This window comes from Oncorhynchus kisutch, linkage group LG11 (assembly GCF_002021735.2).
Source record: "Oncorhynchus kisutch isolate 150728-3 linkage group LG11, Okis_V2, whole genome shotgun sequence".
NCBI classification, from domain to species: domain Eukaryota; kingdom Metazoa; phylum Chordata; class Actinopteri; order Salmoniformes; family Salmonidae; genus Oncorhynchus; species Oncorhynchus kisutch.
This window is the reverse complement of record NC_034184.2, coordinates 86,835,671-86,850,521: the sequence shown is the minus strand read 5'-3', so window position 1 is coordinate 86,850,521 and position 14,851 is coordinate 86,835,671. Positions and strand designations below refer to the sequence as shown.

The 14,851-nt window shown below is 51.6% G+C and overlaps 1 protein-coding gene across 2 annotated transcripts in view; it reads left to right on the top strand.

The window, feature by feature from the left end:
• Window positions 1-12,947, top strand: part of dipk2ab (divergent protein kinase domain 2Ab) — a 96,249-nt gene extending 83,302 nt beyond the window's left edge. The window contains exons 3-5 of one of the 2 annotated variants that reach the window (XR_004211774.1): window positions 2,705-3,008; window positions 10,572-11,931; window positions 11,973-12,929. Coding sequence is in view for 1 of the 2 variants with exons in the window: in XM_031836443.1 (XP_031692303.1) it covers window positions 2,705-3,008; window positions 10,572-10,924 (657 nt within the window). In the remaining variant the exon portion in view is untranslated. Of the gene's footprint in view, window positions 1-2,704; window positions 3,009-10,571 lie in introns of both variants that reach the window. The other variant, XM_031836443.1, reaches the window with a different exon arrangement.
• The last annotated feature ends 1,904 nt before the right edge of the window (window positions 12,948-14,851 follow it).

The window sequence follows — 14,851 nt, the reverse complement described above, 5'->3', positions numbered from 1 at the left end:
TGCCTCCTCTACACTCTAACCACTAGTCTACCTACCTCCTCTACACTCTAACCACTAGGTTACCTGCCACCTCTACACTCTAACCACTAGGCTACCTGCCTCTACACTCTAACCACTAGGTTACCTACCTCCTCTACACTCTAACCACTAGGCTACCTGCCACCTCTACACTCTAACCACTAGGCTACCTGCCTCTACACTCTAACCACTAGGTTACCTGCCACCTCTACACTCTAACCACTAGGCTACCTGCCTCTACACTCTAACCACTAGTCTACCTGCCTCCTCTACGCTCTAACCACTAGTCTACCTACCTCCTCTACACTCTAACCACTAGGTTACCTGCCTCCTCTACACTCTAACCACTAGACTACCTACCTGCCTCTACACTCTAACCACTAGGTTACCTACCTCCTCTACACTCTAACCACTAGGCTACCTGCCACCTCTACACTCTAACCACTAGGCTACCTGCCTCTACACTCTAACCACTAGGTTACCTGCCTCCTCTACACTCTAACCACTAGGCTACCTGCCTCCTCTACACTCTAACCACTAGGCTACCTGCCTCCTCTACACTCTAACCACTAGGCTACCTGCCTCCTCTACACTCTAACCACTAGACTACCTGCCTCCTCTACACTCTAACCACTAGTCTACCTACCTCCTCTACACTCTAACCACTAGGTTACCTGCCACCTCTACACTCTAACCACTAGGCTACCTGCCTCTACACTCTAACACTAGGTTACCTACCTCCTCTACACTCTAACCACTAGGCTACCTGCCTCCTCTACACTCTAACCACTAGGCTACCTGCCTCTACACTCTAACCACTAGGCTACCTGCCTCCTCTACACTCTAACCACTAGGCTACCTGCCTCCTCTACACTCTAACCACTAGTCTACCTACCTCCTCTACACTCTAACCACTAGGTTACCTGCCTCCTCCTACACTCTAACCACTAGACTACCTGCCTCCTCTACACTCTAACCACTAGTCTACCTACCTCCTCTACACTCTAACCACTAGGTTACCTGCCACCTCTACACTCTAACCACTAGGCTACCTGCCTCTACACTCTAACCACTAGGCTACCTGCCACCTCTACACTCTAACCACTAGGCTACCTGCCTCTACACTCTAACCACTAGGTTACCTGCCTCCTCTACACTCTAACCACTAGGCTACCTGCCTCTACACTCTAACCACTAGGTTACCTGCCTCCTCTACACTCTAACCACTAGGCTACCTGCCTCCTCTACACTCTAACCACTAGGCTACCTGCCTCCTCTACACTCTAACCACTAGGCTACCTGCCTCCTCTACACTCTAACCACTAGACTACCTGCCTCCTCTACACTCTAACCACTAGTCTACCTACCTCCTCTACACTCTAACCACTAGGTTACCTGCCACCTCTACACTCTAACCACTAGGCTACCTGCCTCTACACTCTAACCACTAGGTTACCTACCTCCTCTACACTCTAACCACTAGGCTACCTGCCTCTACACTCTAACCACTAGGCTACCTGCCACCTCTACACTCTAACCACTAGGCTACCTGCCTCTACACTCTAACCACTAGGTTACCCTGCCTCCTCTACACTCTAACCACTAGGCTACCTGCCTCTACACTCTAACCACTAGGTTACCTGCCTCCTCTACACTCTAACCACTAGGCTACCTGCCTCCTCTACACTCTAACCACTAGGCTACCTGCCTCCTCTACACTCTAACCACTAGGCTACCTGCCTCCTCTACACTCTAACCACTAGACTACCTGCCTCCTCTACACTCTAACCACTAGTCTACCTACCTCCTCTACACTCTAACCACTAGGTTACCTGCCACCTCTACACTCTAACCACTAGGTTACCTGCCACCTCTACACTCTAACCACTAGGCTACCTGCCTCTACACTCTAACCACTAGGTTACCTGCCTCTACACTCTAACCACTAGGCTACCTGCCTCCTCTACACTCTAACCACTAGGCTACCTGCCTCCTCTACACTCTAACCACTAGGTTACCTACCTCCTCTACACTCTAACCACTAGGTTACCTACCTCCTCTACACTCTAACCACTAGGTTACATACCTCCTCTACACTCTAACCACTAGGCTACCTGCCTCCTCTACACTCTAACCACTAGGTTACATACCTCCTCTACACTCTAACCACTAGGCTACCTGCCTCCTCTACACTCTAACCACTAGGTTACCTACCTCCTCTACACTCTAATCACTAGGTTACCTACCTCCTCTACACTCTAACCACTAGGCTACCTGCCACCTCTACACTCTAACCACTAGGCTACCTGCCTCCTCTACACTCTAACCACTAGACTACCTACCTCCTCTACACACTAACCACTAGTCTACCTGCCTCCTCTACACTCTAACCACTAGACTACCTACCTCCTCTACACACTAACCACTAGGTTACCTACCTCCTCTACACTCTAACCACTAGGCTACCTACCTCCTCTACACTCTAACCACTAGGTTACCTACCTCCTCTACACTCTAACCACTAGGTTACATACCTCCTCTACACTCTAACCACTAGGCTACCTGCCTCCTCTACACTCTAACCACTAGGTTACCTACCTCCTCTACACTCTAACCACTAGGTTACATATACCTGTTTTCCTTTCTTCTCTCCTCTAATAACCCACATCCCTTCTCTCTCTCTCAGAGTTTCCCGTCAGACGAGGGCTGGCCGTTCGCCAAGTACCTGGGGGCGTGTGGTCGCGTGGTGGCGGTGAACTACGTCGGCGAGGAGCTGTGGTCTTTCTACAACGCTCCGTGGGACAAGAGGGTCGACCTGGCCCGACAGCTGATGGACATCGCTGAGCAGCTCACCAACAACGACTTTGACTTCGCCCTCTACCTGCTGGACGTGAGCTTCGATAACTTCGCCGTGGGGCCGCGGGACGGAAAGGTCATCGTGGTGGACGCTGAGAACGTCCTGGTGGCCGACAAGAGACTGATCAAACAGAGTGAGTTGTAACACCGGGGGGGGTAGAGAGGTGGGGGGGGGGGGGGGGTCTAGAGAAGGGGGGGGTGGAGTTGGAGAGGTGTGGGGGGGTAGAGAGGTGGTGGGGGGGGGGGGTGGAGAGGTGGGGGGGGGTGGAGAGGTAGAGGTGTGGGGGGGGGGGGGGGTAGAGAGGCGTGGGGGGGGGTGGAGTTGGAGAGGTGTGGGGGGGTAGAGAGGTGGTGGGGGGGTGGAGAGGTGGGGGGGGGTAGAGAGGTGGTGGGGGGTGGAGAGGTGGGGGGGGTGGAGAGGTAGAGGTGTGGGGGGGGGGTAGAGAGGTGTGGGGGGGTAGAGAGGTGTGGTGGGGGGGGTAGAGAGGTGTGGTGGGGGTTAGAGAGGTGTGGTGGGGGGGGGTGGAGTTGGAGAGGTGTGGGGGGTAGAGAGGTGGTGGGGGGGGGGGGTGGAGAGGTGGGGTGGGTGGAGAGGTAGAGGTGTGGGGGGGGGGTAGAGAGGTGTGGGGGGGGTAGAGAGGTGTGGGGGGGGTAGAGAGGTGTGGTGGGGGGGTAGAGAGGTGTGGTGGGGGTTAGAGAGGTGTGGTGGGGGTTAGAGAGGTGTGGTGGGTGGGGTAGAGAGGTGTGTGGGGGGGTAGAGAGGTGTGTGGGGGGGGGTAGAGAGGTGTGTGGGGGGGGGGTGAGAGGTGTGTGGGGGGGGTAGAGAGGTGTGTGGGGGGGTAGAGAGGTGTGTGGGGGGGGGGGGGGGTGGAGAGGTGTGTGGGGGGGTAGAGAGGTGGTGTGGGGGGGGGGGGGGGGGGGGGGTGGAGAGGTGTGTGGGGGGGGTAGAGAGGTGTGGGGGTGTAGAGAGGTGTGTCATCGGGTTCGGGGTGTGATACTAAGAGGTGTGTATGAGGTGTTTTCTCGGTTGCTATGACGCCCTGTGTGTGACATACTTGTACACCTTCTGTATTCAATCTCTTATTTATGGTTGGATTAAACCTCTCTGATATCGGTATGTGTTCTCCCTCTCTGTCCTCGGAGACAGCCGTGTCTGTGATGTTGTTCTCTTACTGCGTCTGAATGTCTAGCGTTACTTATCACAGCAATACTCAGATCTGATTCATGAATCGCTAACTAGTTCCCCCTGTTTGTCCTTCAGCAGTAAACTTCATGATAAACAGCGAAACATGAACCAAGAGGAAGGAGCTGTCATATTCCTCCAAGCTACTAGTCCCCCCCCCCCCCCCCCCCGCTCTCTCTCTCTCTCTCTCTCTCTCTCTCTCTCTCTCTCTCTCTGTCTCTCTCTCTCTCTCTCTCTCTCTCTCTCTCTCTCTCTCTCTCTGTCTCTCTCTCTCTCTCTCTGTCTCTCTCTCTCTGTCTCTCTCTCTGTCTCTCTCTCTCTGTCTCTCTCTCTGTCTCTCTTTGTGTGTCTCTCTCTCTCTGTGTGTCTCTCTCTCTCTCTCTGTGTCTCTCTCTCTCTCTGTCTCTCTCTGTCTCTCTCTCTGTGTGTCTCTCTGTCTCTGTCTCTCTGTCTCTCTCTGTCTCTGTCTCTCTCTCTCTCTCTGTCTCTCTCTGTGTCTGTCTCTCTCTCTACCCCTCTCTCTCTCTCTACCCCTCTCTCTCTCTCTCTCTACCCCTCTCTCTCTCTACCCCTCTCTCTCAGTCTGTTAGTTGACCGTGATATGTGGTGCTTCACTGGCTCTGAAACGTGCTTGTGTCAAGTGGTGATTGAGCTGGACCCTTCGACAACAGGGCACCAATGGGGGCTGTGATGGACACTAGTTGGCTGACTGGGCAGCAGTGTGTTGTGTGATTGAGTCGTTCTGACGGGGTCGGAGGACGGCTGCATTAGAACGGATTATGTCTGAATCCTCAGGGATTATTGATCTGATCCTATTGAACTGCTTTAATGCTCCGACTGTTTCCTCCCTAAATAGAAAGAGACGTTTAACATGAACACATGAAGGAGAAAATTAAATGTCCAAATAGATGTATTTCAATAGAACCCTAAGTTGTTGGTCTATTTCTGCCAGATTAGATGTTAAATTCGTTTTTTGGTGGTTGTTTATGTCCCAAAAACATTTATATAATGGCCTCTGATGACACAGACTCTTGCAGTAATCTCCTTGAGGGCTGTTATCTCCTTGAGGGCTGTTATCTCCTTGAGGGCCGTTATCTCCTTGAGGGCCGTTATCTCCTTGAGGGCCGCTATCTCCTTGAGGGCCGCTATCTCCTTGAGGGCCGTTACCTCCTTGGGGGCCGTTATCTCCTCGAGGGCCGTTATCTCCTCGAGGGCCGTTATCTCCTCGAGGGCCGTTATCTCCTCGAGGGCCGTTATCTCCTCGGGCCGTTATCTCCTCGAGGGCCGTTATCTCCTCGAGGGCCGCTATCTCCTCGGCCCTCGAGGGCCGCTATCTCCTCGAGGGCCGTTATATCCTCGGGGGCCGTTATATCCTCGGGGGCCGTTATCTCCTCGGGGCCGTTATCTCCTCGGGGGCCGTTATCTCCTCGGGGGCCGTTATCTCCTCGGGGGCCGTTATCTCCTCGAGGGCCGTTATCTCCTCGGGGCCGTTATCTCCTCGGGGGCCGTTATCTCCTCGAGGGCCGTTATCTCCTCGAGGGCCGTTATCTCCTCGAGGGCCGTTAACTCCTTGTGGTCATGTGAGGTCAGTGCTTACTTTGAGGCAGAACAGGATCCGACACCTCTCAGTTTTGGACCGTTTCGTTTCAGAACCCTTTTTATCAGGATCAGGTACCTTTCCTTTCTTGACATGAACAATAATTGTCACTGTTTATTTGTGAAAAATTATTTCAAGTTGTCCCCCCTCTAATTCTCAGCCCCCTAAAAACATCATGTGATACCGTGCCTGATATTCTAAGAACTGATGTGTGTTGGTTTGTGTATTCATTAGACTGTATAGACCACCCCCTGTATAGACTGTATAGACCACCCCCTGTATAGACTGTATAGACCACCGCCTGTATAGACCACCCCCTGTATAGACTGTATAGACCACCCCCTGTATAGACTGTATAGACCACCCCCTGTATAGACCACCCCCTGTATAGACTGTATAGACCACCCCCTGTATAGACTGTATAGACCACCCCCTGTATAGACCACCCCCTGTATAGACTGTATAGACCACCCCCTGTATAGACCACCCCCTGTATAGACTGTATAGACTACCCCCTGTATAGACTGTATAGACCACCCCTGTATAGACCACCGCCTGTATAGACTGTATAGACTACCCCCTGTATAGGACTGTATAGACTACCCCATGTATAGACTGTATAGACTGCCCCCTGTATAGACTGTATAGACCACCCCCTGTATAGTCCGCCCCCTGTATAGTCCGCCCCCTGTATAGACCACCCCCTGTATAGACTGTATAGGCCACCCTCTGTATAGACCACCCCCTGTATAGACTGTATAGACGTTATAGACCACTGCCTGTATAGACTGTATAGACCACCCCCTGTATAGACTGTATAGACCACCCCCTGTATAGACTGTATAGACCACCCCGTGTATAGACTGTATAGACCACCCCGTGTATAGACTGTATAGACCACCCCCTGTATAGACTGTATAGACCACCCCGTGTATAGACTGTATAGACCACCCCCTGTATAGACTGTATAGACCACCCCCTGTATAGACTGTATAGACTACCCCGTGTATAGACTGTATAGACCACCCCCTGTATAGACTGTATAGACCACCCCCCTGTATAGACCACCCCGTGTATAGACTGTATAGACCACCCCCTGTATAGACCACCCCCTGTATAGACTGTATAGACCACCTCCTGTATAGACAACCCCCGTGTATAGACTGTATAGACCACCCCCTGTATAGACCACCCCGTGTATAGACTGTATAGACCACCCCGTGTATAGACTGTATAGACCACCCCCTGTATAGACCACCCCGTGTATAGACTGTATAGACCACCCCGTGTATAGACTGTATAGACCACCCCCCTTTATAGACTGTATAGACCACCCCCTTTATAGACTGTATAGACCACCCCCTGTATAGACTGTATAGACCACCCCCTGTATAGACTGTATAGACCACCCCCTTTATAGACTGTATAGACCACCCCCTGTATAGACTGTATAGACCACCCCGTGTATAGACTGTATAGACCACCCCCTGTATAGACCACCCCCTGTATAGACTGTATAGACCACCTCCTGTATAGACCACCCCGTGTATAGACTGTATAGACCACCCCCTGTATAGACTGTATAGACCACCCCCTTTATAGACTGTATAGACCACCCCCTGTATAGACTGTATAGACCACCCCTGTATAGACTGTATAGACCACCCCCTGTATAGACTGTATAGACCACCCCCTGTATAGACTGTATAGACCACCCGCTGTATTGACCACCCCGTGTATAGACTGTATAGACCACCCCTTCTATAGACTGTATAGACCACCCCCTGTATAGACTACCCCCTGTATAGACTGTATAGACCTCCCCTTCTATAGACTGTATAGACCACCCCCTGTATAGACTACCCCCTGTATAGACTGTATAGACCACCCCCTGTATAGACTGTATAGACCACCCCCTGTATAGACCACCCTCTGTATAGACTGTATAGACCACCCCCTGTATAGACCACCCCCTGTATAGACTGTATAGACCACCCCCTGTATAGACCACCCTCTGTATAGACTGTATAGACCACCCCCTGTATTGACCACCCCATTATAGACCATCCCGTGTATAGACTGTATAGACCACCCCGTGTATAGACTGTATAGACCACCCCGTGTATAGACTGTATAGACCACCCCGTGTATAGACTGTATAGACTACCCCCTGTATAGACTGTATAGACCACCTCCTGTATAGACCACCCCGTGTATAGACTGTATAGACTACCCCCTGTATAGACTGTATAGACCACCTCCTGTATAGACCACCCCGTGTATAGACTGTATAGACCACCCCCTGTATAGACTGTATAGACCACCCCCTGTATAGACCACCCCGTGTATAGACTGTATAGACCACCCCGTGTATAGACGGTATAGACCACCCCGTGTATAGATTGTATAGACCACCCCCTGTATAGACCACCATGTGTATAGACTGTATAGACCACCCCCTGTATAGACTGTATAGACCACCCCCTTTATAGACTGTATAGACCACCCCCTGTATAGACTGTATAGACCACCCCCTGTATAGACTGTATAGACCACCCCCTGTATAGACTGTATAGACCACCCCATGTATAGACTACCCCCTGTATAGACTGTATAGACTACCCCCTGTATAGACTGTATAGACCACCCCCTGTATAGACTGTATAGACTACCCCCTGTATAGACTGTATAGACCACCCCCTGTATAGACTGTATAGACCACCCCCTGTATAGACTGTATAGACCACCCTGTGTATAGACCACCCCCTGTATAGACTGTATAGACCACCCTGTGTATAGACCACCCCCTGTATAGACTGTATAGACCACCCCCTGTATGAGATTCCCTCTCTGCTCTGACAGACATGAGCCTCCGACTCCCGTCCCTGCAGCGTTTGACATCATCATTTATATCCTGACAGAATCATAGCTACGGCCGGGGTGCTGGAGGTCCTGTAATCACCCCTGATCACCTGAAATAACTTTCACAAAAGGATAGAATTACATCTGTCTGTTCAGAAATAAATTAAATCATTGAAAATACTAAACCATGAGTAGGCCTGTAGTTTAGCCACAGAGGATCAGTAGCTTCTTTAAAAACAATAGGACTAGCTGTGGATTGTGTATAGCCCAATCACAAGGCATGCCTACAATCAGGAAACGTGTGTAGCCCATTCACAAGGCATGCCTACATTCAGGAAGCGTGTGTAGCCCAATCACAAGGCATGCCTACAATCAGGAAGCCTAGCCCAATCACAAGGCATGCCTACAATCAGGAAGCGTGTGTAGCCCAATCACAAGGCATGCCTACAATCAGGAAGCGTGCCAAATCTGTCAGTGAAACAGCACGCAGACAAAACAGGCTTTTAGAATTCAAATGCAGGATGGGAAGCCAATGTGTTTTTCCTGAAAAGAGAATATGAATCTTTCTGGAGGCTTCCCGACCTAGTAGATCCACATCCAAATCGTGTTTTTACTGAAAAGAGAATATGAATCTTTCTGGAGGCTTCCCGACCTAGTAGATCCACATCCAAATCGGCCTACTGAGCGAACGTTATTGATTTACAAAGTAAAACGAGAGAGAGATGAGCTTTTGGCATGGACTGCCATCGAGGAGCGAGGCGAGCTGCATTTCATTGGGTGACTCAGTGAAACTGGGAATCTAATATATATTTTTTTGACTATAATTTTCTCCTATTGTACAACGTGTCTCCTCACACACCTGGGCCTTGGCGGATTCAAGACAAGGTCATCTTTATTGATCTCGGTGTGACAGTGTCAAAGTAGTCTGGCATCTTGATCAGTTTTGCAGTATTAAAAAGAGATTCTGCAAAAACATCTTCATTCATCTAAAATGATGTTAATTTGCATTAAATGTCGACAAAAGGCGACATTTTTACCACTACAACAAGTGCCTCTATTCCACTGCAGCAAATTAATTATTATAATTGTTTTATGCGCTCAGGTACCTCAGAGCCCCCTGGTCACTCTTTGTGTTTCCGACATCTTCCAATTCATAAATGAAACACTGTGTTATTTAGATGTTTACAATGAAGACGATACGGCAGCCATTTTAAAAACCCCTTGATTGATGGAAGGTTCAGTCACTGCTAATGAAGGGTGTTCAGTTGTTTTAGTGAAATGTAATCTGTTCCCATCTCTAGTGTTTGTTCAGTCTGAATCAATGCCAGTTCAGCTTTTTGGAAAAAGGATCTGAAATAGTTTTTAACACAACAATGACGGGGATATGTAATGGACTCACTCTAACAATGGCTGTTCCCTCACAGTATCCTAGTCATATCTCTCAGTAGTAGTATACCTGTCTAACCTCTGCCTCTCTCTCTGTCTCTCTCTCTGCCTCTCTCTCTGTCTCTCTCTCTGTCTCTCTCTCTGTCTCTCTCTCTGTCTCTCTCTCTGTCCCTCTACACCACTCTCTCTGTCCCTCTCCACCACTCTCTCTGTCCCTCTCTAACACTCTGTCCCTCTCTCTTTCCCTCTCTCTGTCCCTCTCTGTCTCTCTCTGTCCCTCTCTGTCTCTCTCTGTCCCTCTCTCTGTCTCTCTCTGTCCCTCTCTCTGTCTCTCTGTCCCTCTCTCTGTCCCTCTCTCTTTCCCTCTCTCTGTCCCTTTCTAACACTCTCTGTCCCTCTCTGTCTCTCTCTGTCCCTCTCTCTGTCTCTCTCTTTCCCTCTCTCTGTCTCTCTCTGTCTCTCTCTGTCTCTCTCTGTCCCTCTCTCTGTCTCTCTCTGTCCCTCTCTCTGTCTCTCTCTGTCCCACTCTGTCTCTCTCTGTCCCTCTCTCTGTCTCTCTGTCCCTCTCTCTGTCTCTCTCTGTCCCTCTCTCTGTCTCTCTCTCTGTCTCTGTCTCTCTCTCTGTCTCTCTCTGTCCCTATCTCTGTCTCTCTCTGTCTCTCTCTCCAGATAAACCAGAGAACTATGACGTGTGGTACGAGAGTCGCTTCGAGGACTGTGACAAGGAAGCCTGCCTGTCCTTCTCCAAGGAGTCTCTGTGTAACCGCGTCACCGTGGACCACAACTACTACGCTGTGTGTCAGAACCTGCTGTCTCGTTACGCCACGTGGCGAGGGACCACCGGCGGCCTGCTCCACGACCCCCCAGCCCACGTAGCCAAAGACGGCCAGCTGGAAGCGCTGTTGGACGAGTGTACCAACCCTAAAAAACGCTACGGACGCTTCACGGCTGCCAAGGAGCTGAGGGACTACCTCACCCAGCTAGTTTCCTCCTCCTCCTCCTCCTCAGCCACGGCGAGGTGATGAAGAGAGCCTACACTTGGCGATAGCCTGCAGCTCGGCATGGCTGGTCAGGGTTTCACCCCCCCTGACCTTGTCCCCAGGAACTTAACCCTTGACCCTCCTCGTCTCACTTCAAGTGCAGGAGATCTCCTCACTGGTCACACAGCTGGTTTGGTTTGGTCTCCTTCCTGGTGGAAACCCAAACTGATCGATAGGAGATGTTTAAAGGGAACTAGGAAGTCCTTCACTGCTGGTTTATATTTTTATTTCTGACTTTGTTTGGTAGCTGGTGAGAATGAGGTGCTTGGAGCTAGTGGACCAGGAGAAGGGGATCGACAGGCCCAGAGCAGGACTGTTCTCCTGGGGGAGAGCTGAGGGAAAAGCGCCTGGCTACTCTAATGGAGCATGTGGTGTCTGACTCAATGACTCCTCTCTCCTCATGCTCTGTCCCAACACTTCCAAATAGACTCCTCTCCTTGTGTCCTTTCCTTCACTACCAGTCACTATCACTGTTGTTGTATAATATATAAGAGGTTAAAGATCTGGAAAGGGGAACATCCTATGTATTTCACCTATCAGGATCTTTCAGATGAGTGGTGTTCTGTGGGTAAAGGAACACGGACAGGAAGTGATTTGGAAGAATTGAGTCATATTTCCATTGCGGTACCTACAGAGTCTGCTATAATTGATTTGAGTGACTTTTTAGTGTCTAGTTTGTCTAATGTTTTCTCCTCTACAGTTCCACTGTCTGTCTGTTCTGTTTGAAAAGGGAAATGCTGATTCTGTCTGAACTCTTCTGTGTGTGGGGGGGGGGGGGTTGTTTTGTTGTTGTACTTCCTCAACAGCCCTGATTCTGACTCCTCACATGTTGTAATCTCTCTTGAGTTTTGTGTTCGATATTAACCGTTGCCTCTTCACTCCTCAGCGTACCCTCTGAGCCATCGACCTTTAAATGATCTATATTTCTAATCTCCAGCCAATGTTATGGGGAATTAAAGCAGATCCAAAAGTTGGCTGTCCTTCTACAGGTCTGGGGCCGGGTTCATGACCCCTGTCTGTCCTTCTACAGGTCTGGGGCCGGGTTCATGACCCCTGTCTGTCCTTCTACAGGTCTGGGGCCGGGTTCATGACCCCTGTCTGTCCTTCTACAGGTCTGGGGCCGGGTTCATGACCCCTGTCTGTCCTTCTACAGGTCTGGGGCCGGGTTCATGACCCCTGTCTGTCCTTCTACAGGTCTGGGGCCGGGTTCATGACCCCTGTCTGTCCTTCTACAGGTCTGGGGCCGGGTTCATGACCCCTGTCTGTCCTTCTACAGGTCTGGGGCCGGGTTCATGACCCCTGTCTGTCCTTCTACAGGTCTGGGGCCGGGTTCATGACCCCTGTCTGTCCTTCTACAGGTCTGGGGCCGGGTTCATGACCCCTGTCTGTCCTTCTACAGGTCTGGGGCCGGGTTCATGACCCCTGTCTGTCCTTCTACAGGTCTGGGGCCGGGTTCATGACCCCTGTCTGTCCTTCTACAGGTCTGGGGCCGGGTTCATGACCCCTGTCTGTCCTTCTACAGGTCTGGGGCCGGGTTCATGACCCCTGTCTGTCTTTGTAAAGCAATAACGACTAGTTTGGCTGAAAAAATGGATAGGATTGTTCTAGTTCTAGTTATGATTTAGAATCTCCTTGTGGATGTCTGAAATGGCACCTTATTCCCTATATATAGTGCACAACTTTTGACCGCATGGTAGTGCACTAAATAAGGAATAGGGTGCGATTTCGGACTCAAACGCCTGGTTTTGTTGTCATCGGGAATGTTTCCTGTTCCCCCCCCCCCCCCCCCCCCGGGGGGACCTGGAGGATTCTAATTGGTTCGTTCAGTAGTTGGAGGAGGGGTTTGTATGTAAATAACTGTCTGCTTTTGTACTGTGATGTTTCATTTGAGTATCTTATATCAGCGGTGTCTGATTTCACTGTGCCTTTCATTCAAAGGTTGTATTTACAACTTTTTAGTGGGTTTAAATATTAAAATATATATATATATATATATCTATACTTACCTGATGTTGTTGTTCCTGTCAGTCCATTACCTCCTCATGTTGTCACTGCAGGTGGTTTCTGTTTTTGACTGCAGCCCTTTATAACGTATGTATGACTGCTGCTCTGGGGCCTGACTGTCGCTCTGGGGCCTGACTGTCGCTCCCTCTGGGGCCTGACTGTCCCTCCCTCTGGGGCCTGACTGCCGCTCTGGGGCCTGACTGTCCCTCCCTCTGGGGCCTGACTGCCGCTCTGGGGCCTGACTGTCCCTCCCTCTGGGGCCTGACTGTCCCTCCCTCTGGGGCCTGACTGCCGCTTTGGGGCCTGACTGTCCCTCCCTCTGGGGCCTGACTGTCCCTCCCTCTGGGGCCTGACTGTCGCTCTGGGGCCTGACTGTCGCTCTGGGGCCTGACTGCCGCTCTGGGGCCTGACTGCCGCTCTGGGGCCTGACTGTCCCTCTGGGGCCTGACTGTCCCTCCCTCTGGGGCCTGACTGTCCCTCCCTCTGGGGCCTGACTGTCCCTCCCTCTGGGGCCTGACTGTCCCTCCCTCTGGGGCCTGACTGTCCCTCCCTCTGGGGCCTGACTGTCGCTCTGGGGCCTGACTGTCGCTCTGGGGCCTGACTGCCGCTCTGGGGCCTGACTGCCCCTCTGGGGCCTGACTGTCCCTCCCTCTGGGGCCTGACTGTCCCTCCCTCTGGGGCCTGACTGTCCCTCCCTCTGGGGCCTGACTGTCCCTCCCTCTGGGGCCTGACTGTCCCTCCCTCTGGGGCCTGACTGTCCCTCCCTCTGGGTCCTGACTGTCGCTCTGGGGCCTGACTGTCCCTCCCTCTGGGGCCTGACTGTCCCTCCCTCTGGGGCCTGACTGTCCCTCCCTCTGGGGCCTGACTGTCCCTCCCTCTGGGGCCTGACTGTCCCTCCCTCTGGGGCCTGACTGTCCCTCCCTCTGGGGCCTGACTGTCCCTCCCTCTGGGGCCTGACTGTCCCTCCCTCTGGGGCCTGACTGTCCCTCCCTCTGGGGCCTGACTGTCCCTCCCTCTGGGGCCTGACTGTCCCTCCCTCTGGGGCCTGACTGTCCCTCCCTCTGGGGCCTGACTGTCCCTCCCTCTGGGGCCTGACTGTCCCTCCCTCTGGGGCCTGACTGTCGCTCGCTCTGGGGCCTGACTGTCGCTCGCTCTGGGGCCTGACTGTCACTCGCTCTGGGGCCTGACTGTCGCTCGCTCTGTATCTCCCGTTGTGAACCCAGCTGAGGTCAACAGACACACACAGGAGTTAAATTGGTCCCGCCAGGCATGAGACCCAGCACCTATGATCCAAATGAGAGCCCAGATGGAGCCATGGTACCTTGAGTTATGCAAATATTGAGTTGTCCAATAAACACTGTCTACAGGTAAATAATCAGTCAGCAACACAAATAATAAACACAAATCAACACAAATCAACACAAATCCCACAACCCCCCCCCAGTAGTAGAGTGGTTGACCTATTCAGTTGGTCAGCTTGTTGCATTCAGATGAGGAAGTGGCACACGGAAACACACATGCCCCAGTCATTGTGCAACATTCTGAAGACAATCGTTTTGGAAACACACACACACACACACACACACACGCTGTTTTAATGGTCTGCACTTTGACGAGGAGCATCACACCTTTTTTTCAACCCCTTCCCCCCACGGTGGGGATGCCTGTTGTGCTCGCCAATGAATGCATAGCGGACAGGGGTCAGGTGTACAGTAACTACAGGTGTACAGTAACTACAGGTAACAGGGGTCAGGTGTACAGTAACTACAGGTTACAGGGGTCAGGTGTAGAGTAACTACATTCAAACACGGGTCAGGTGTACAGTAACTACAGGTAACAGGGGTCAGGTGTACAGTAACTACAGGTAACAGGGGTCAGGTGTACAGTAACTACAGGTAACAGGGG